This window comes from Corythoichthys intestinalis, chromosome 17 (genome assembly GCF_030265065.1).
Source record: "Corythoichthys intestinalis isolate RoL2023-P3 chromosome 17, ASM3026506v1, whole genome shotgun sequence".
Taxonomy (NCBI): domain Eukaryota; kingdom Metazoa; phylum Chordata; class Actinopteri; order Syngnathiformes; family Syngnathidae; genus Corythoichthys; species Corythoichthys intestinalis.
This window is the reverse complement of record NC_080411.1, coordinates 29176008-29197377: the sequence shown is the minus strand read 5'-3', so window position 1 is coordinate 29197377 and position 21370 is coordinate 29176008. Positions and strand designations below refer to the sequence as shown.

Here is a 21370-nt window from a genome sequence, read left to right as displayed (position 1 = left end):
ACAGACAGACGACAGAGACGTCACCGGAGCTACCGAAAAAAAGGACTTTTGCTGAAAAGTGGCTACAGGAAGTACCATGGCTAGTAGCAAATGATGCTCGCACGGAAATGCTGTACAAAATGTGCCGTGAGAATCCCAATGTTGCCGATAAGAGCAGCGCATTTTATGTAGGGTCAAAGAATTTCAGCCATCCAAACTTTGAAAAGCACGAAAAAAACAGAGCGTATGTGGCAATTAAGCAAACTATCGATGTCAAACAGGACCCCACTCGCCCTATGGACAAGTGGCGGAATAGGACGGAATACAGGTAATGAACAGCGACATGCACTGACAAACATGTTTTTGCTCACATTTTACATAGCTAAACATGCACGTTCAATGAGGTCTTATGAGGAGGACATCCCACTTTTAAAAAGGCTTGGAGTTAATGTGGGAGCCGCATAATGCCCTTTATTTTGAATTGGTGCTTTTTATTTCTTTACATTTCACATCAAAGTAATGGCAATTTTGTTGTGCCAGTTGATGTTAATCAAGCATTAATTGTTAATATAATTAATTAAAGTTAATTGGTTCTAAGTAAAGCTTGTCATAAATTTATCGCATCAGGTGGGTCGGCTCTCAAACTCAATGAGGACCAAGTCACATCTCCAGGTCCTCCTCTGAGAACTTGGGCAAAAAAATTATGTGCACCCCTGTGCATGATGTATTTAACTGACTACCTTTGTATAATATATGATTTAATTTAAAGAAAGTGGAGAATGATAAACATTCAATTACAGATTTAAACCAGACGAAACCCTGTTTAATGTTGTCTATTTGTGCTGTGAAACATCTGCTAAGTCTCTATAAATAGGGATTGAATTGCTAGCATGACCTTAAAAGACAAAACTCACTGAGAAGAAGATATCTCTGCTTGCAGGCCAAGCAGTGGTTTTTCCCTGGGCCATAGCAGCGGCGGCAGTTCTTGTGACACGGCCGACATTTCCCCCACTCGTCAAAGTACTCATGCTGCGAGCACTCGTCGTCTGATGGAAGACAGCGACCATGACCCTTCTGCCAGTGGCTCTCCAGTCTGAAGCCCTCCTTGCAGCCTGAGCAGGAATCGGCCTGGGGCCCCATGCAGGTTAGGCAAGAGACGTCACACTCTTAAACAAAAAGCAAAACAATATTGGTATTCAGTAACAGAATAAAATAGACTCAGTAACAGAAATACTAAACTTTTCAAGTATTCAACAATCAATTGCCCTGTCAAATCCTAATCTGACCTACCTTCCTCCTTGCTATCCTCTTGGTTACTTGGTGTATGCCCTCCCCACTTGGTGTCCCTTTAATATGCTATTTACAGCTATGGAGTATACGTATACAATATATATTCAGTCATGTTTTAACAATTTACCTCTGTTCACTGTTTCTCTCTGTCCCCTTAAACCAGTACTTCTCAAATAGCAATGCCGGGGGTAGCGCATGTGACCTTGGGGAACATACTTTTTTGCCGTACTAGAATAAAGTGTAATTGTACATCCACTCAGTGGGTTGCAGTGGTGCTCTCATTTTAAGGTGTGCACAGTATTTTTGAACCAAACACGAGCACACAGAAAAGAGCTCCAAAGATACAAAGAGTTAAGACGAGGAAACATGTTGTGTGTAGCGTTGACTTTTGGCTTTGACTTTTAATACTGTGGGGGACAAGGAAAGACAAGTCTGTTTACTGTGTCTAAAAACGTTGGCAGCGCACAGCAGGAAGCCAAATAAATTAAAACGTCACTTAGAGACATTAGACACAATTCACATTGATAAGCCGCTTGACTTGTTTTCAGCAAAAACGTGCCAAATATTCATCCGGAATTGTCTGTGCTACTTCAGTAGACCGGCGAGCACTGTTAGCCTCATATAAGGTAGCATACCAAGTTGCACAGTGCAAAATACTGATACTGTCTACAGCAAAATAAAAACTGTCCCTCTTTCCATTGACAGTGTCATTTTTGTTCTATTAATTTTTGTTTTTTGGGTCAAATTGTTTGGCATGTTGCCCTCATGAGTTGCAAATCCAATTTAAGATAGAAATCATGGGTGTTGAAGGGAATAGTATCTTTTCCCATATTTACTGTTTGACTGTTTGTATTACTCTAACACACCCAATATAAAATAATAAGCATTTAAAATATCGTTAAAGAAAACAAGTAGAATACTGTATATCTGAAGTAAGAGTGGAGTTTGAGTGACTGGAATCTGCAGCGCCAAGACAACGGGCAGATGTGGGCGATAACAACTACAGGATGTCTGCTGACTACGGAAGCCCAACGCACGTGTCATGCAGCTGGCTAAGCGAGATTGACACTGACGGCGCGAGACAAAACGGGGATGTCCAAGGCACCTACAAGCCCACGTCTGGACCACCAAATCCCACCATCAGCTCTTTTGGTAACCAACAAAGGACAGTCCAGAATAATGAAAGGACATTCTCTCCTCACTCAAGGAACATCTGATAACGGAGGAACCCGCGACTAAAAAGTTGACACTCGGCACTAACGTGGCGCTGTGGCTGGCAAAATCCTGAACTCTCGTTCCCCTAACAACAGTATCGCCCGAACTCTCCTTCCCAATCTGCAACAGACAATAATCCAAATCAACGCCCGAAACACACCCTTCTTCCGGACCACTGCCCGCTTCACCACAGCCTTTAAAAGACAATGTTTAACTAATCATTGTCATTTTTCTCAAGAATCTTTTGTTGACCTGTGAAATGGTGACCCTGGATCCAGCCATCCTCTTCGTCTTGGTCTGTTTGCTGTTTTTGCCTTGCTGTCTGATTGGTGTCGACTTGGAATAAATTGTCAACTTGTGTTTCGAAGCCTTTTTCCAGCTTTCAAAATGAAGTCAGTATTTGGAATTAAAACTAAGGGCGAACACACGGAGTTTGGACCTTTGGCCAGGTTGTTGGTTTTGCACCAGCCCGGGTCATTCGAATTGCACTGGTGCAGTTCCGGCGGTTTGGCTGGCTTGATTCCGGCAATCTGGCTAAAAGGTCACATTCCAACAGTGTGAAGTAAAAAGTTTAAAAGTTCAAAAGGCAAACTTATATTCTGCCAGTGTTAAAGTAATTCTGTATAACAATTAAAAAATGTATCAGACAGAATCAAGTCTTTATGTTTCTACAAAAAAGGTATTGTAAAATCATGGAGGAAGTCAGTGATTGCACTGGTGCCACATGCAATGACAAAACAAACAAATTCAGTCTTTTTTTTTTAGAGGCCTTGGGGGGGTAACAAAACCAGCCAAGTATCTATCTGGAGGCGGTGTGACAGCTGCCTAACTTCTGAGGAGTGCCACTGCTATTTCAGTCTGTGCTAAAATCATTCAGTGCGCTCAGAGGGAGAACTTAATGTTGACTAAAAAATGAGATGCAAGTCAACTGAGGAAAGTGATGTGTTCGTGTGTATGTGAGAGACAGAGGGAGGGAGGCGCATGTAAAAAAGATGGAATTTGTGAGTGAAAGTGAGTGCGAGAGAGAATATAAGTGAGTGTGCCGTTGGGTTGCAAGAGTGTGTGTGAGAGAGGAAAATTTGAGATTTACAAAGTGTAGGATTTATCATGTACCAATGTACGAGAGTATATTGCCAACATATTGCATCACACTCATGCATCACAAAGCTTTCATCACAAAGATTGTGTACTCTTTAATATGTCACAAAGAACAACTGAGAACAGTATATAAGGCACGAACACATAGCATTCAGCGTCAGGTCATCAGTGTTCCAGCATACGCTAGCATGTCAACTGTCAATTACCGCGTGACCTGATTGTTTTCTTTGCCTGTCAACATCAATAAAATCCTGTGTCTGAGATACGCAACTGGTTCCTCCGTCCCCTTCGTGACAGGGTTGAGAATGTGCGTGAGAGTGTATGTCATGTGAGAGATAGTCAGAATCTATGAGGGTTATGCATATTGGGACACAGCCTTGTGTGTTAGTAAGATAAAAGGTGTGTGAGAGAGTGAGATTGGTGGTGTGTGAGAGAGTCTGTGTGTGTGTGTGTGTGTGATGGACTGGATTACCTTGACATTCTCCTGTCCTGTCGTCCATGAAGGACCTAGCGGGACACTCAGTCAGGCATTCTCCATTGCGTAGTGCGGCCCGGGGGTTTACACATGCATCGCAGTCGTCACCTCTGGGACCGTCGCACAAACTGCAGGAAGGGTGGCAGGCCAGACACTCCTGTCGCTCATTATCGCCAAAGAAGCGGTCAGGGCAGTCGAGTACGCACGTGCCATCATGTAAGAAGTGATACTCCTCACAGGCTATGAAGAAGAAAACATTTTGTGGAATAAAATAAGCAATGAGAAGAGGGGGGCAGTATATGCTTCTTAATCATGTACACAAAAGACATTTTGAATATTCCTGAAACGTGTTGCATTTATTTAAATCTAGTTAATCAAATGAATGTTTTAATTAAAAAAATCATTTCATTTACCTATTAAGTACAGAACCTTGAAATATGAGTTGAATAAATTTTCAGATCATGCCTTGAATGAACACTTTTCAAATATCTTTTCATGGCATTTTCCTTTGTTTCAATACAAATGAAAATGCCATGAATCCCACCTCCCCCAAAAAATCAACAAAACAACAGCTTTTGTATTGTGTACTTTTATGAGGAAAAATAGCATTCTATAATGGTTTACTTTATTAAAAACGGACAATTCTTGTTAAAAATAAAAAGTCTATTTCATCACAGGATTCTGTATGTCTGTATGTGGGGTAAAACTCTGGAACAGTCTGGATTTAAAATTTAAGCAGTGCCAAAGTATTCAGAGATTCAAATTGTTTTATAAACATCAGGTCTGGTCACAATACACAGGAAGTGGTCCTTAAATGTTTTTGGGTATATACTGTATATATAATTATTACATATGCTGTAGTTACTTATACATAATAGAGATGTCCCGATCCGATATTTGGATTGGATCGGGCGCCGATATGGGCAAAAAAATGCGCATCGGTATCGGATCGGAACACGGGAAAAATTCCGATCCAGTTTTTTTTTTTTCAAAGTCCGGTCCGGGTTTTCCAGGTTCCACCGATTTACATAATCCATTCCAGTTTTTGCTTCGGTTTCCCTAAAATCCGTTCCGCATTTTACGGCACACCTTCAACACACTACATTTACATTACCGTCTCCCAATTTACCGAGAGACTTTATCGGTAAAAATGCCAGCTGTGTGGGATCATTTCACCTTAAAGGACGACAAAGACGAAGAGGCAGAGAGTAACATATGCCACAATAAAGTCAAGCGTAGAGGTAAAGCTGTAAGAAGTTTTATTGCAACCAACCTAATCAAGCATTTAGGGAAATACCACCACAAACAATATGAGGAGTATGTTAAGAAAACCGAAGACAAAAAGAAAGGTCCTACGCAACTAACACTGGCAGAAACTTTTGCTATGCGTGACAAACTGGCACTCGACAGTCCCAAAGCCCAGGGAATAACGAGTCATTGCCGAAGAATTCATTCTGGATGACGAGCCATTATCTCACGTGAGTAAAGACGCACCATTACCACGCGATTTGGACGCTGAATATTCGAGAACGATTCACAAACATCCAAATTCTGATTATTGAAATATGTCAAGTAAAGCGGAACTAATACACAGCGCGGTCTTCAGGACGCAATGCACAAAGTAAACATAACTTGTCTTAGACCCGGGTAATGCCAATGCTCAACTCACAGCTTTAGCTCAACTCATGCCGATGGATAAAAAACACAAGAATACCTGACTTCTGCTGACAGCCGCAACAAACTACGTCAACGTTGTTTTACTGGAGATAATAGATATATGTAAATAGAACCAGATGCTACACGACAGACTCGACTGCGTTAGCAACATTGAAGTATGGAAAACTAAACGGCCGCCATCTTAAAGCAGGAGACTTCCCTAGTAGGCTGTTGTGAACCTTCCAAGCGGACCTAATTAACTTTTTATCTAAAATACTCCTAAATCGGCAAAATCTTGACTTGAATCGATCTTCAAAACAGTTTTAAAACTTTCACATGTCGAAAGTAGACAGAAGGGAAATTATGGAATAACGGGAGCAATTTTAACAACTTTAACAGTTGATTCGCAAAATTAAATGAATAGAATGTAGTTTAAAGGTGCTGATACAGAATGGGGACTTGAGTATTTTATTTACTGTTTTAAAATGTTAACTTGATACTGAAATAGTCGTTTATTTAAACCTGAGAGGCTTTTTATACACTTTTTGTAACTAATGCACGAAACCTTAAAAGCATCTAATAGCTTGGGGGATTTGGGGGATTTTCCACTGAGGTTGTTGATGTGTTTTGCTTTTTTAAGACAGTTTATAATATTATTTGCACGTTTTACTGACTGACTATGCCATTTCTGTTTGTTATTTATAATGTTTTGTGTTTGTCACTGAATAAACAGGTCAGTTTCTTGTTACCAACCGTTGTGTGTTATTCAAACTCACATAATTCAGCTGGCTAGTTGTTATCAAGGGTACTAAAACCTTTTTCAACATGAGCCTGACAACTAAGTAAGGAGGCTAAATAACTTTAAACTTTAACACATGCTCAGATAGGTCGGTATCGGTATTGGATCGGAAGTGCAAAACAATATCGGTATCGGATCTGAAGTGCAAAAACCTGGATCGGGACATCCCTAATACATATTACTACCGATATATTTTGTTATCACTGCAACTATTATTGTTATTATCTGTGTAATCATTATGATTAGTAGAGTTGTCGTTTAAGTGTTTTGTTGTCATCATTGACGTCATCACTGTTATCATGGCTGTTGTTGCCATCGTTGTCATTACTGATGTGGCCATACCTGTCATTTTCATTGTTGATGTTGTCACTATTGCTCTAATCAAATAGACAGTCCAGATTTGATTGTTATGAACAAATCTTTGAGTAAAATAGAATGCAGGTGCCGATGGTGATAGTTAAATGGTTATACATATCTATATAAGTTAACTAGTATGCAAGCTTGTTATATTGCTACACATACAATTAAACTTGGAGTATAGGGCTGGCAAGTTGGAGCTCTGACGCTGGAGGTTAACCCCTTGGCTCAGGTACCCAAATCTTGTCTTTTAATGCACAGCTAGGACACGTAGCAATGAGTGGTCCTGTTGCCTGGGGGTTGTTTCCCTATGGCAGCAGCTCCACAAATAACATTGGATGATGAATAATACACATTTCAATAATTATCACCACTGGCACCAGTAAAGCTGTTATTACATACATTTTGATTTTGAATGTACAATCTATATGGGGACGGCGGTAATGACGACAATGATGGCGGTGGTAGTGATGGTGGTGGTGATAGTGCAACGATGATGACGATGTTGGGAAGTGACTGTATTTACACTGAATTTCTGGGGAGTAAATTGGGGGTGGGACCCAAAAAAAGCTCGGCTTCTTCCCACTCCTTTTCGAGCTACGTATGTATGTATTTGTTATTAATTTTTGTAAAAATCAACATTACTGGTACTATTGTTATTTGTTTTTCCCTATTCTTGCTGTTTTTGTTATTACTGCTCGAAATCAATCAATCAATCAATCAATCAATCAATCAATCAATCAATCAATCAATCGATCGATCAATCAATTGATCAATCAATCAATCAATCAATCAATCAATCACACTGACTTAACTGAATCTTCTTCTGTGTGGGCAAAATGGGGGCAGTCATAAGAGGTACTGCCTGAATGAAGCAGACTCATTTTGATTCCTGCCCTACTCATTGGGTTCATTCAAATGTCTAAACTCCTCTCTCTGTTAACCAGAACGGCAATAATCATCGTTCTACACAAACGATAAAGAATACATGACTGAGTACATATTATGGAAAAATCCATCACTAATAGTATATTCTCATTTACCAACCTGGCTCACGTGTCCCTATAATATTAAAAACAGACTTTGATGTCAAACGTTTGCACTACCTGTGCACTCTCCAATAGGACTGCATTCGTCACAGGCCGAAGGGCAGCGTATGCATTCCCGGATGTGAACCGTATGTGCCGCAGGACACTGCTCCACACACTGGTGATTTAACAGCAGGAGAGGTTCCTCACAGCTCAAGCAGTAGGAGGCGTTCTTCTCACAAGACGCGCAGTTAGACGCACAGTCCCGACACACCTGACCGATGGGATAGCCTCTGTTGAGATCAGCAGAAAAAAAAATTAACAAAAGAACTTTGAGAACTTTTTACCCAAATTGACAAGGTTAAGTGACACAATGTCTCTTCTTAACAGTTGCTGACACCGCCATACTGGATGGACCTTGTGTCTGAACTCCTTATCCAGAGTTGCATTGCATTTTTAACAAGCCAAACTAGCCTCAAATTACTAACAGCCAAACAAAAATCTGTATTTCTTGTTAGCTGAATTGTAAACATGGGTTTCTGGAGTCTATCCTCATGTTTATCATTTTATTAAACACATGTCCAAGGCCGAAATATGCTTTGAAACTTTAGCTTTGTTTATTCAGACATACTTGATAACTACGTAACTTGATAACTAGGTATTTGCACCCCTTGTGATTTTTAAATTCACCCTCTTAGAAAATAGGTATCGGTCAGAAATTCCAATCATTGGTGCATTTACACTTATAATCTTAAAAAAAAAATCCGGAAATCACATTGTATGATTTTTTAATTCTATTTATTTATTTATTTATTTATTGTCATCATCGTCGGTATCATTGACAGTTACAAGATGTGATATGATTAACCCGAAGAAAAAAAACCCGAAGAAAAAAGCCAAGGGCTGACGGGAGAAGCCTATGCTTATCAAGTCCCGTCCCCTTCAACCAAGGACGCACAATCAATCCATGGTAGAGTAGGCATTGTACATTGCGTTACATGAGCAGCATTTTTTTTTTTTGTCTTCACATGAATTTTCTTCCCAAAAGTCATTAATTGGCCATAACACTTGGGTAATGTTGTCGATCAATTGTGAGTTCATCGGTTAGGGTGAATGTCAGATTTGTGTAAAGGTGTTGGCCGGACATGGGCGTTGGTTCGAATGCTGAATGTTGGTTCGGATGCAAGCCACAGCAAACAAACAGCGGAGTGGACCAATCAGCGACGGGCAGACGTGACGTTGTTAAAGCGACAACTAATCAGCGTGAGCGGAGAATGGAGACGTTTATTCAACATGGCTGGCGCGAGCCATGTTGACTGTTGTCAATGACTTGTGTCAATGTGTTTTTGGAAATTTAAAACTGGTTTTACCGCGGATTGGAACATATTCTCGGCTCTCCCGTTCGCCATCTGTGTTGTTGTAGAGACGACTTTCGGCGCGCAAGAGTGACGTTACTCGTTAAGAACACGTCACGCAAATAAACGAATCTGATTGGACGGTTGATTTTGTACTAGTTCGAGAGGCCGTTAATGGGCTGGGTCCCAGACTATTTCTCACAGTGTTTGAAAATTACAGGGAGAATAGTCTGGCGATGCCAGGCAAACCATGGGCAAGATCAGAGAGCTTTCGAAAGACAACAGAGAAAACATTGTTGAGCTCCACAAAGCTGGAAAAGGCTATGGGACAATTGGAAAGCAACTTGGTGAGAATATATCAACAGTTGCAGCAATTGTTAGAAAATGGAAAAGGCTAAACTTGATTGATAAGCAACCTCGGATTGGGGCTCTATGTAAAATCTCTCCTCGTGGGGCATCACTCATGATGAGAAAAGTGTGGGCTCAGCCTAGAACTACACGACAGGAGCTGGTGAATGACCTGAATAGAACTGGACTCACAGTTTCAAAGGCTACTGTCCGTAGAACACTACGGTGCAATGCTTTAAAATCATGCATTGCTTAGATGATTCCCCTTTTGAAGCCAGTACATGTGAAGGCCCGTCTGACGTTTGCCAGGGACCATCTGAATGATGTAGCGGGGTCATGGGAGAAAGTCATGTGGTCAGATGAGACCAAAGTAGAACTTTTTGGTGCAAACTTTACTCGTCGTGTGTGGAGGAAAAAGAAGGATAAGTATAATCCCAAGAACACCATCCCCACTGTGAAGTTTGGGGGTGACAACGTCATGTTTTTCGGCAAAGGGGACAGAACGACTACACTGTACGAAGCAGAGGATGAATGGAGAAATATATCGTCAGATTTTGAGCCACATCCTCCTTCCCTCAGTCATAGACTTGAAAATGAGTTGTGGCTGGATCTTCCAACTTGACAATAATCCGAAGCATGCAGCCAAGCTGACCAAGCAGTGGCTGCGTACAAAGCATATCAAGGTTCTGGAGTGGCCTAGCCAGTCTCCAGACCTCAATCCAATAGAAAATCTTTGGATGGAGCTGAAATATCATGTTTCTCAATGACAGCCTCGAAACCTGACAGATCTCGAGAAGACTTGTGTGGAGGAATGGGCCAAAATCCTTGTTTCTATATGTAAGAACCTGGTGAAGAACTACAGAAAGCGTCGGACCTCTGTAATTGCAAACAAAGGCTTCTGCACTAACTTTAGCACTGATTTTCTCAGGGTACAAATACTCAGTACCCCCAGTAAATTACAAATTAATTATTGAAAAAAAATCATACAATGTGAGTTCTGGATTTTTTTTTTCATATTATGTCTCTGTAAGTGAAAATGCATCTATGATTGAAATTTCAGACCTCTACCTATTTTCTAAGTGGGTGAACTTGCAAAATCACTAGGGTGTAAATACTACTGCTCCTCACTGTATATACCATTTTTTACATAAAATTGGCTGTAGTAAAATAAGGAAATATCAAGTAACCACTCAGGTGTGTTTTTATAGCCTTTTATTATGGCAGACTTCTGCATGTTGTGAAAATGAATACTGTATTTTGTGCATCTATTGCCCTCAAGACCTCAAGCGACATTCGAATGCCTTTTTCCTTGTCGGAGGTCATAATTTTGTGATAGACATGCAGCAAGGACCTCCTTGGTGGAGGTAATAAAGTCAGATTGGGCACCCTCCCATCTTGTGATATGGGCGTTAATGGACACTCAAGGATCTGGCGTGCAAGGACATGATGCAATGCCACTGTGGATTTAATTGCTCATAAATGTCAAGGAAGAAAAGTCAAAATTATGGCCATTGAGTATGTCAAGGATGAAACTTCATTATTTTATTTGTTTTTTTCAGTCAGCAGGTAGTGATGTTTTAATGTGTGTTAATGTTTCAGATATAATAATGAAAACTGACTTGAATTTTTAGAGGGGTACACGGATGACTTACAATAATGGGGATAATTAAAAATGTTAACTATGTTTCAAAGACTTGTTTACAGTTTGTTGTGTGTCTGGAGTGCCTGCCCATCCATCAAGCGTGAAATTAAGACAATTGAGTAACTCATTTTTTATGGTTCTGAAAATGTTTTTAGGCTAATTTTATAACCCCCCCCCCCACAAATCCCTAACACTCCTCTATATGTGCTATCGAAAATAAAGGTATCCATCCAAACCAGACAGGTGCCACACAGATTTTACCACAGCATGCTGTCTTCTCCATTGAAACCAACCACGAGTCCATATGTAACGGCATATGTATTTACGTCATGACATATCTGTCATGTACTTCCTCAAACATGCAAATTGATTGACATATGACCTGACATGACATCTTACCTGACACACTGCTGGACGCATTGGCCATCTTGTAGAAATAATGTTGTGGAACGGCTCAGGCAGCGTGTGCAGCGCTCATGGTCCACGCAATACAAACAGCCAACGGGGCACGCCTCGCACTCGCCACTCAGCCGGTCACCGAATGAACCCGGTGGACATTTTGTCACACACGTTTGCTGAGGGCTCAGGAAGTGCCCTGGAAGTGAACCGCAGAACAAAAATAGAAAATAAACAAATACACGACCTTTCAAAAGTTACCCTTCAGTCAGAAATTTATGATGTTGAAAAGCATTATTTTCTATATAGTATGTGCTGGTGAGAGTGAGGCTTCTAAGGGAAGTCCAAATTTTTTAATACTGTATGTATAGTTAAAGTTTATATAATTATGTCGTTTTATGAAAAACATTTGAACTATAAATACAAAAGAGATTCCAACTGACCTTTCGTACATTTGGTACATTGGTTCTTGTTTTTTCCAGAGCAAGATTTGCATGATGGATGGCACTCCACACATTGACCATCATCTGCAAGACCAAACATTAGGATCAGCCAACAACATGGGATACTGAAAACTCTAAAACCTGGAACAACCGATAACTACAAGTTGCGCAGTGTGGCAATGGTCAAATTCTAGAAAAAAAAAAAACTCCCCAATGGTTTTGCACCAATATTTTTTCCTAGCTTAACCCCCGTTGCTTAATTTTTCACTCTAATCCTAGGAGCAGGGGTCCCCAAACCTTTTTCCGTGGATGCCATATTATGGCTCCTGATTGTAATGATGGGGCTGGGGACATGTTGGGCGTATCAGAAATGCATGACCCAGATCAAAGCATTTTTTGTGTACCAGAAATGACTAACCTGGAACACATATCCACAATACTCTCGTCAACACGTAATTTCTGGTACATATTTGTTTATTGTCACTAGTTGTTTGTACCGTCGGACTATAAGGCGCAATCCACTATAAACCGCAACTGTCCTCAATGAATTATGTGCTATTTACACCAAAGATATTAACCCATAACACTTTATTTGACGGCAGTGCCATAAGACCGTCATAATTATGACATCTCACTGTCATGAGCATTAATGAATGCTTATAACAGATGCCATTTAGTGTCAACCGGCAAATAATCTCACTTTTGTATGGATGCAAAAGATCCGAGCTGGATATAAATGGCGTTAGTGCCAAAATTTGTATCTGTCATAACCATTCATTACTGCCCACAGTGTCATGTCATAATAATACGGTCTCATGACAGTCTTATGACACCGCTGTCACATAAAGTGTTACTTATTAACTCAAATAAATCAACAAATAAGCCACACTGGACTACCGCAGGATTCAAAATGAGGGAAAAAAATAGTGGTTTATAGTCTGAAAAATTACGGTAGTAACTATGGCACATATTGTTTTAATTTGGAATACCATAGATATTTATAATCCTAAAAAACAAATATGAAAGGTAGAAAACATCTGGTGCGTGACACTGGCAAAGCTGAGTTAAATATCACAAATTATAGGTAAGTCTGTTAAAAGCAACGATAATATTAAGAATTTTATCCATAACAATTGTGTTCAACAATTCAGCGAAGTCAGATAAATGGGACTATGGCATAAAAACTTTGCAACGATAATATGAGTGATACGCAGCTTTGATCTACAGTGGGGAGAAAAAGTATTTGATACACTGCCGATTTTGCTGGTTTTCCCACTTGCAAGCCATGTAGAGGTCTTTAATTTGTATCATAAGTTCTCTTCAACCGTGAGGGACGGAATCTAATACAAAAATCCAGAAAATCACATTGTATAATTTTTAAATAATAAATTTGTAGTTAACTGCATGAAATAAGTATTTGATACATTACCAACTAGTAAATATTTCGGCTCTTCTTTTTTAAGAACCCCTCCTGTTCTTCACTCATTACCGGAAGTAACTGCACCTGTTTGATCTTGTTACCTGTATAAAAGACACCTGTTCACATGCTCAAACAAACAAACTCCAACCTCTCCACAATGGCCAAGCTCAAAGAGCTGTGTAAGGACATCAGGGATAAAACAATAGACCTGCACATGGCTGGGATGGCCTACAGGAAAATAAGCAAGCAGCTTGTGAGAAAGTAATAACTGTTGGAGCGATTATTAGAAAATGGAAGAAGTTCAAGTTGACGGTCAATCTGCCTCGTTCTGGGACCCCATGCGAGATCACACCTCGTGGGGCATCACTGATCATGAGGAAGGTGAGGGATCAGCCCAGAACTACACAGCAGGACCTGGGAGATGACCTGAAGAGAGCTGGAACCACAGTCTTGAAGAAAACCATCGGAAACACATTACGCTGTCATGGATTAAAATCCTACAGCGCACGCAAGGTCCCGCTGCTGAAGCCAGTGCATGTCCAGACAGGTCTGAAGTTTGCCACTGACCATCTGAATGATCCAGTGGAGCAATGGGAGAAGGTCATGTGGTCGGATGAGACCAAAATTGAACTTTTTGGTCTCAACCGACCACTTTTGATACAAATTACAGACCTCTACATGCTTTGCAAGTGGGAAAACCAGCAAAATCGGCAGTGTATCAAATACTTGTTCTCCCCACTGTAAATTCAGGAAAGCATTGTTTTGTTCAATGAGAAAATGAAATGACCAGTAAGCTAATAAAAGTTCAAAACCATGGCAGAGCAACAATCATAGGGATTTAAAAATTCAGATGAATAGGTCTATAAAATTAATAACTACACACACACACAGACAAAAAAAACAATTTAAATTATAATAGGCCTGTTCAAAGTTCTACAGTTTGAAGTTCATAAGACTACAACCATTATAGAGTTATTACTAAACATTCTTTGAATACCGTTATTTTTTCTTGTGGTTGTTAGTTGAGATTGTTTATTGTTGCTTGCTTCACACTTTCAGGGAAATTCAATTTTGAACTCCAAGACAAGTGTCAACTCGATAGCTTGATGAGAAATGAATCAGACCCCAACCATGGTTTGCTTGCTTTGAAGACTTTATGAACAAGAGCTCTTGGGTACGGGTGCGGAGCCATGCACAAAGCGCCGCATGTGGACAAAAGAGAAATGCGGGGCATGCATCTATTTATGGGTTGACATCATAGATACTAAACCTAAACTTACTGGTAAAAACATCTCAAGTTACAGAAAAGTAACAGAAAAGTAAGTAAGTCTCGTAGGGGAAAAACACCTCAAGTTATGACCTTGAACACTGGCTCTGGCTAGAACGATGATAAGCTCAGTCTGATAAGCCACAGTCGCCCATTGTATTCATTCAGGGCATATTGTAAAACACAGGAACATAACAGTCAATATTTGGGCATATTGTGATACACTCTACAATAGTCAAGGGTATGGGAAGGCACACTCAAACAGGTTAATATAACAATGATGCTCTATGCTACAATGTTCTTATGCAAGCATAACAAAAGCATACAAAATAAGATGTATAACTGTTGTGTTTTAAACATGAATAAAAATCTCTCACACACACACCTGTTTAATTTGTAAACTAATTATAAAGGTGAAGAAGAGCTAGGTAACTACTCAGCAAATTTAGTAGAATAATGTCTAAAGGTGTGCAATGTGTTAAAACTAGGGGTGTCAAACGATTAAAATTTTTAATCGAGTTAATTACGGCTTAAAAATTAATTAATCGTAATTAATCGCAATTCAAACCATCTATAAAATATGCCATATTTTTCTGTAAATTATTGTTGGAATGGAAAGATAAGACACAAGACTGATATATATACATTCAACATACTGTACAAAAATACTGTATTTGTTTATTATAACAAATCAGATGGCATTACCATTATTAACATTCTGTTAAAGCGATCCATGGATAGAAAGACTTGTAGTTCTTAAAAGATAACTGTTAGTAGAAGTTATAGAACTTTTGTATTAAAACCCCTCTTCATGTTTTTGTTTCAATAAAATTTATAAAATTTTCAATCAAAAAATAAACTAGTAGCCCGCCATTGTTGATGTCAATAATTACTTACACAATGCTCATGGGTGCTGAAGTCTATAAAATCAGTCGCACCTAAGCGCCAGCAGAGGGCGGCAAAACTCCGAAAAATACAACAAGTACACCTTTCACTCTGCTGTCATTTTAATCTGTTTGAGCGGGGCATTTGTGCGTTAATTGCGTCAAATATTTTAACGGGATTAATTTTAAAAATTACCGCTCGTTAACGCGATAATTTTGACAGCCCTAGTTAAAACATAAGAAATTGAATTTTCCATTTTGACTATTTTTATCATTTCTACATGGAAGGTTCTCTTTTAGATGTCAGTTTACTATCACAGTTTTTTTTTAGCCTCCGAGTCATTTAAAGCACAAGATAAGACCTTGATCAAGTGCACTCTATCAGAAAGAAGCTTGTTTAATAAAGTGAAAAGACACTGAATTTCATTTTTCTGATGTGTAACAGTGAAGAAAAACGTCCAATATTTCCCGATGGTAGCCTAAATTGCTGTTGTCAGACATTCATAAAGGCCAGTACTGTTTTGGCCATTTATATGCAAATACAGTGGTATCTCTGCATACAAAGTTAATTCGTTCCAGGTCCTTGTGTGTAAGTCGAAATGGTCGTATGTTGAGCAGGATTTTTCCATAAGATCCCAATCCGTTTGATCTTATAAATGTCCCGTCCCCAGCAAAAAGTGTACATGCAGGTTATGCTGTTATATCGTCCCTACCATTTTTGAGACCAAACCAACGCCCTTGGCTCTTCTAAACTAAGTCTTGTCTTGTCTTTCCCTTTAAGTTTATTTAGTTACTGCAGAAGGCTTGCCGCCCAATAAATAGAAGATGTTAGTTAAAATTCTTAAAATCTTGGAACTACAGTAAATGGTCAGTGAATACAAACAATCGTTAAAAGGCATAGATATGAAAGTGGCGATTGACCACTTAGGCTGAATTCACGGATTGATTTTGGACCAAAACATGCTAAATTGTTATTCTCACCGCTGCGAAAGGTCTTCACGGGACAGATGTCGTTGGTCACGCACTGTCCATCTTCCAGGATTTTGCCATCATTGCATGACATGCAGTCATCATCCTCTCGACCTCTGCATGATGCGCAGTTGGCGTGGCATTCCTCGCAATCGTTCGTGTCTTCGTCACCGTAAAAACCCTCAGGGCACACGGACACACACTGTCCCTCTGTAGAAACAAGATAAATATATTTTGCCGTAATGTGCATGCCAGGCTGCTAGTTGGCAATGTTTTTTTAAACTGTGCATCGAAACAATGGTTGATAAGTGCTCTGTAAGGGCGCTTTCACACTAGACTGAGGACCAGGGTCCGTTTGGAGAGCTACCTCGCAGCAACACTAGCAAATGAGTTGTTGAAAAAGTTCAGCATTCACACTGCGCCAACCGAACTTTCCGAGTAGCATTACGTGGTCAAAAGGCGCACTCATTGATTCGGCAAATAGAAGAGGGAATACATTCACCGTGGGAGGGGAAGGAGTGTGGCGTTTCACAGCGTAGTCCTGTTATGCTGCCCGTAATGTAGCATAGCCTTATTTTTACATGTTATACTGTTCATAGGGTTTTTGTTTATTACTGTCTTTTATTTTGCAATGATAATATAACCGTGCATCTGTATGTGTCAATTTTTTGTCACCTGACTGTTTTGTGAAGCAGAAGTTTGTATGCACGTAAGTTCGAATTAAAAAAATACATATATAAATTAATGTAGCATAGCAAGTCGCTGCTGTGCTCCCTCTTGACGGAATGCCGAGCGAACTGGAGTATATAAAAAATGCATAGGAGAAAATTAAACCACAAAAGGAAATCACATGGTATCCCAAGTCACACAGGTGCGATTGGTCTCACTTTCATGACTTTTTGGAAAATTGTCACCACTATCAGGACAGCGAGACTCACAAAAAGGTTACGCCAGTCACTTTAACACGGTACGTTCTGCAAAAGCATGCAAAACACAATCGCCACATTAGAACCCGATTCTGTGTATCAAATGCAACTGCTTAGCACAGCACGACAACATTTGGCTCTGGCTAATCGTCTGTCATCTTGCCATTGTTGATTTTGGATAGCGTTCGCGCTGTACTTCTGCTTCCAAGGAAGTCCTGCGTGTACCATCACGGCCTAGAGCAGGGGTCCTCAAATACAAATCTTGAAGGTCCACAATTTTTTTTTTTCATACAAGCATGGGTCCATTTATTATTGTCAGTCAAGTACAAGGCAGGTTGAAGGTGGTAAAGGTGTTTTTTTTTTTTTTTTTTTGACCAAACAAAAATACAATGCACATTCTGATTAAATAAAAATAATTTTTTAAAAAAATACATTTTCTTGACTTAAAATATAAATACAAAAAAAACCCCATGCAAGTACAATGTTTACACATTTACACTAAATAATTGACAAGATCTGTCATTTAAGGTGCAAACAAAACAATGACTGACAGTAACTTTAACTGTAAAACACGGCTCAATGAGAGAAATGGCATTGGGGGTCACAATGCTGTTTACTCACATCATCAGCCAGGACCTCAATGCGTCTTGTGGTTGATGAAGTGAGATTTGTTTGATTTTTGTTGTCATTTTCTCCTTTTCTTTTCCTTCGAACATTGTTGCCATCACTTCAGTTATGCACTCTTGTATTATTTCTCTATCAGAGAATGGGTTCTTATGTTTGGCCAACACCCATGACATTCTGAATGAGTACTGTGTTGCAATTTGTTGTTGTGTCATAGATTTAACAATAAACTTGCTTGACTCCTGATATGACTGCCATATCTGCCAACCTGTTAATTTCTTGTCTTCTCAATTCTGATTTAGGAGGAAACTTCTCTTCAAAATAGCTGTGCTCTTTAACATGATAGCGTTTCACATTTTTACTTTTAACAGAGCAATTGTCTTCAAGTATATTAAGCACATAGGCTTGGTATTTGCAGTTGGTAAAATGGACGCATATTTTTCAGTCCATTCCTCATTGAAACGGCGATGTTCGTTGGCCACTTTTCTTCTCTTGGTCAACTTAGAGCATGACATTTTGTTAGATTCGGTCTTCCACTTGTGGCATGTAAACAAACAGATTGCAAAGTGCGTGGTCCTTTCACTCTAGCTAGCAGCATGCAGGCTCTCTCAGCAAATCAGCACATCCATGCACACTCTCTCAGCCAATCAGCGCATCCATGCAGGCTCTCTGAGCCAATCAGCGCTTTGTTGTCGTAGAGATGACAAAAGAAGTAGGAACATGGGAAGATATTTGACTAAAAATGAAATTAGTGATAGAATAGTAGCGCATAGCGATAGAGCAACGATCCATACAAATAATATATGTTAAAAAAAGTTTTGTTTTGTTTTTTAAAAGTGCCATTTGCTCTGGGTCCACAGAGAGGTGTGCTGTGGTCCGGTCGTGGACCGCGGTCCGCTAATTGAGGACCCCTGGCCTAGAGCATCACAGCCCCACAATTTTTGAGCGGACCAGAGTTCAGATGCGCGTTCATATTTACAAAACAATCTGGTCCGTTTAAAACGGACCAAACAGTACAAGTGTGAAAGCGCCCTAAGAAATTGCTCCAAAACAAACACTCGTTGGTAAAGTAAAAAAATGTACATCTGATTTCAATATTTTTCACATAAGAACTTTTTTTTCAATCGCTACGCTTGCTGTCGTTTAAAGTGGCAGAAAGATAGATATTTACTATTCAGTACTTTAGATCTGTTTGAAGCTAATTTTTTCGGGTTTACTTTCACTTTCACCCCTCTCCATTTGATTGACTGGAATGATGAAATTCCTCTGGAATTATCTTCTTCAGGACGATCTTCTGATACATTTTAAACTTCATATTTCGACTCGTCGCACGATAAGCTCAACCAGTTTCGCTTGTAATTTCCAACAAAAAACTCAATGCTTACAACATAACGCTGTCAGATGACAACTTTGCCGAGTTAAGTTGAAATTTTTTTTTTCAATACCTTTTAACAAGATGCAATTGTTTAATCAGTGTGAAAAAATGATGACAGCTGAACATCATGCTAAGATTTAAGTTACTACCTGACAAAAAGAGGTCTGTTTCGCACCAGTAACACTCGTGCTGGTCGCAGCTCACGCAATTGTTGTCGCAAGGGATGCAAGTCATTTCCTCGTCTACGCTGTACGTCTTGGCGGGACAGTTTTTGTAACAGCTGTCCTGGAAACTGAGAACAAAAGCAGCGGTCAATGAACTTTCTTGTCCTCAAGCCTAAATCCATTGCACTCTCAAAGGCCAAAATGTCTGTTGAATGGTAACATATCGGTCAAGTAGAAGGCTTTATGAGAAGAGGACAATTTGAGATCACACAAAGCACACTAGCCTTACTTGTAAAAGCCTTCTTTACAGGACAGGCAATGCCTGGGGTTATCTGTTGGAAACAGACATAAAAAGCTCAGCTCTCCTTTTAGATGGAATAGACTCGGGAAAAAAATAAAGTAAAGGAGACCCTTGGCATTTGATTGCTTTGAAATGGATAAGAAAGCATCCTGGAGAAAACAATATAGTCGGAACTTGAACTTTAAAATTTAAGAACATAACTTTTTCCGACTGTCCATGTTTACAAAAACACCTTGATGTTGTCAAATATTGTCATCGATTTTTTAAAATACAAAAAACATTATTATATTTTTTGCTTAAGAACTTTCAGAAGTGGTGTACACACATACCGATATTGATTTTATTTACATTTATTTACATTATTTTTCATAACCATTTTTGGGGCCCTTTTTTGCTTGCCTTTGCAAACAGCCTAATTTTCATCAGTACGTGGCTGACTGGATTGAAAAACATTTGATATTTAAATATTAACTCTTTGCTCTGATTTGCCGTTGGTTGAGTCAGTATCAGTGGGAAGTCTGCGGGCATTGGCAGTTGATTCACACATGCTCTAATGATTGCAAACTCCGCCTTTTCACAATTACACAACGCTTAGAGATGTTTCCCAAAATACTTGATGCCAACACAATGACACAGCGCTTCAGGGCTGGAGGTCATGAGGCAGACGTCTAGAGGCAAGGGGATATAAGGCAAGGGGATACAGAGGGATAACAAGAGGGAAGATAGGTCAGATATGAATTTGATAGGGTAAGGTGACTGTTAGGATCGAGTTCCGTTCCTACGCTGGCAACGTAACTTGAATTTCTGCGTGAGTCGGAATCAACCTTTTAAGTACCCCTAAATCTCAAAATAACTATCCAAAAAGTCCAAAGTATTGTATCTTGTTTAATGATGGAGGATGCATTGCCCTCTGGTGGCAGCTTTGGGTCTAATTGTGTGTTGCTTTGTATTTGTGGGTTTCATAAATAAGACAACTTGCGAGATGTTGACGTTTTTTACTCACAGACCTTTAGTCGCAAAACAGAAGAGAGGCATCAACATTCACTGTACATTCGTGGGCTTTCCATCAGCTGTCTCGAGCCCACTGCGTAATTCCTGACTTCCATGTGCTGTGAGCAGACATTACTAATCGAGCATGCAGATACGATTTGATCATATCATTACAGGTTGGACTGTCGCCCTGTATGACTGAGGAGTAGACTCAGACGCCTGACATGGATCAAGGATACCTGCACTCTGATTTGGCCTACATCAAGTTGTAAGTTGTTTTAGCTAATATACAGTATGCTCGTGTATGCATTTGTAATAAAAATTTAGAGCTACATTTTGTGGAGTTATGTGTGAGCGATTTGCTATGAG

At 39.7% G+C, this 21370-nt stretch overlaps 1 protein-coding gene across 1 annotated transcript in view; it reads right to left on the bottom strand.

Moving 5' to 3' along the window:
* LOC130906027 (proprotein convertase subtilisin/kexin type 5-like) overlaps positions 1 to 21370 on the bottom strand; it is an 82200-nt gene that overhangs the window by 13398 nt on the left and 47432 nt on the right. Inside the window, exons 25-32 of the mRNA XM_057819899.1 lie at positions 20000 to 20042; positions 19696 to 19838; positions 16634 to 16831; positions 12082 to 12165; positions 11642 to 11837; positions 7976 to 8190; positions 4055 to 4297; positions 894 to 1145 (exon numbers count right to left, since the gene is read on the bottom strand). Of these exons, the coding sequence (XP_057675882.1) occupies positions 894 to 1145; positions 4055 to 4297; positions 7976 to 8190; positions 11642 to 11837; positions 12082 to 12165; positions 16634 to 16831; positions 19696 to 19838; positions 20000 to 20042 (1374 nt within the window). The remainder of the gene's footprint in view (positions 1 to 893; positions 1146 to 4054; positions 4298 to 7975; positions 8191 to 11641; positions 11838 to 12081; positions 12166 to 16633; positions 16832 to 19695; positions 19839 to 19999; positions 20043 to 21370) is intronic.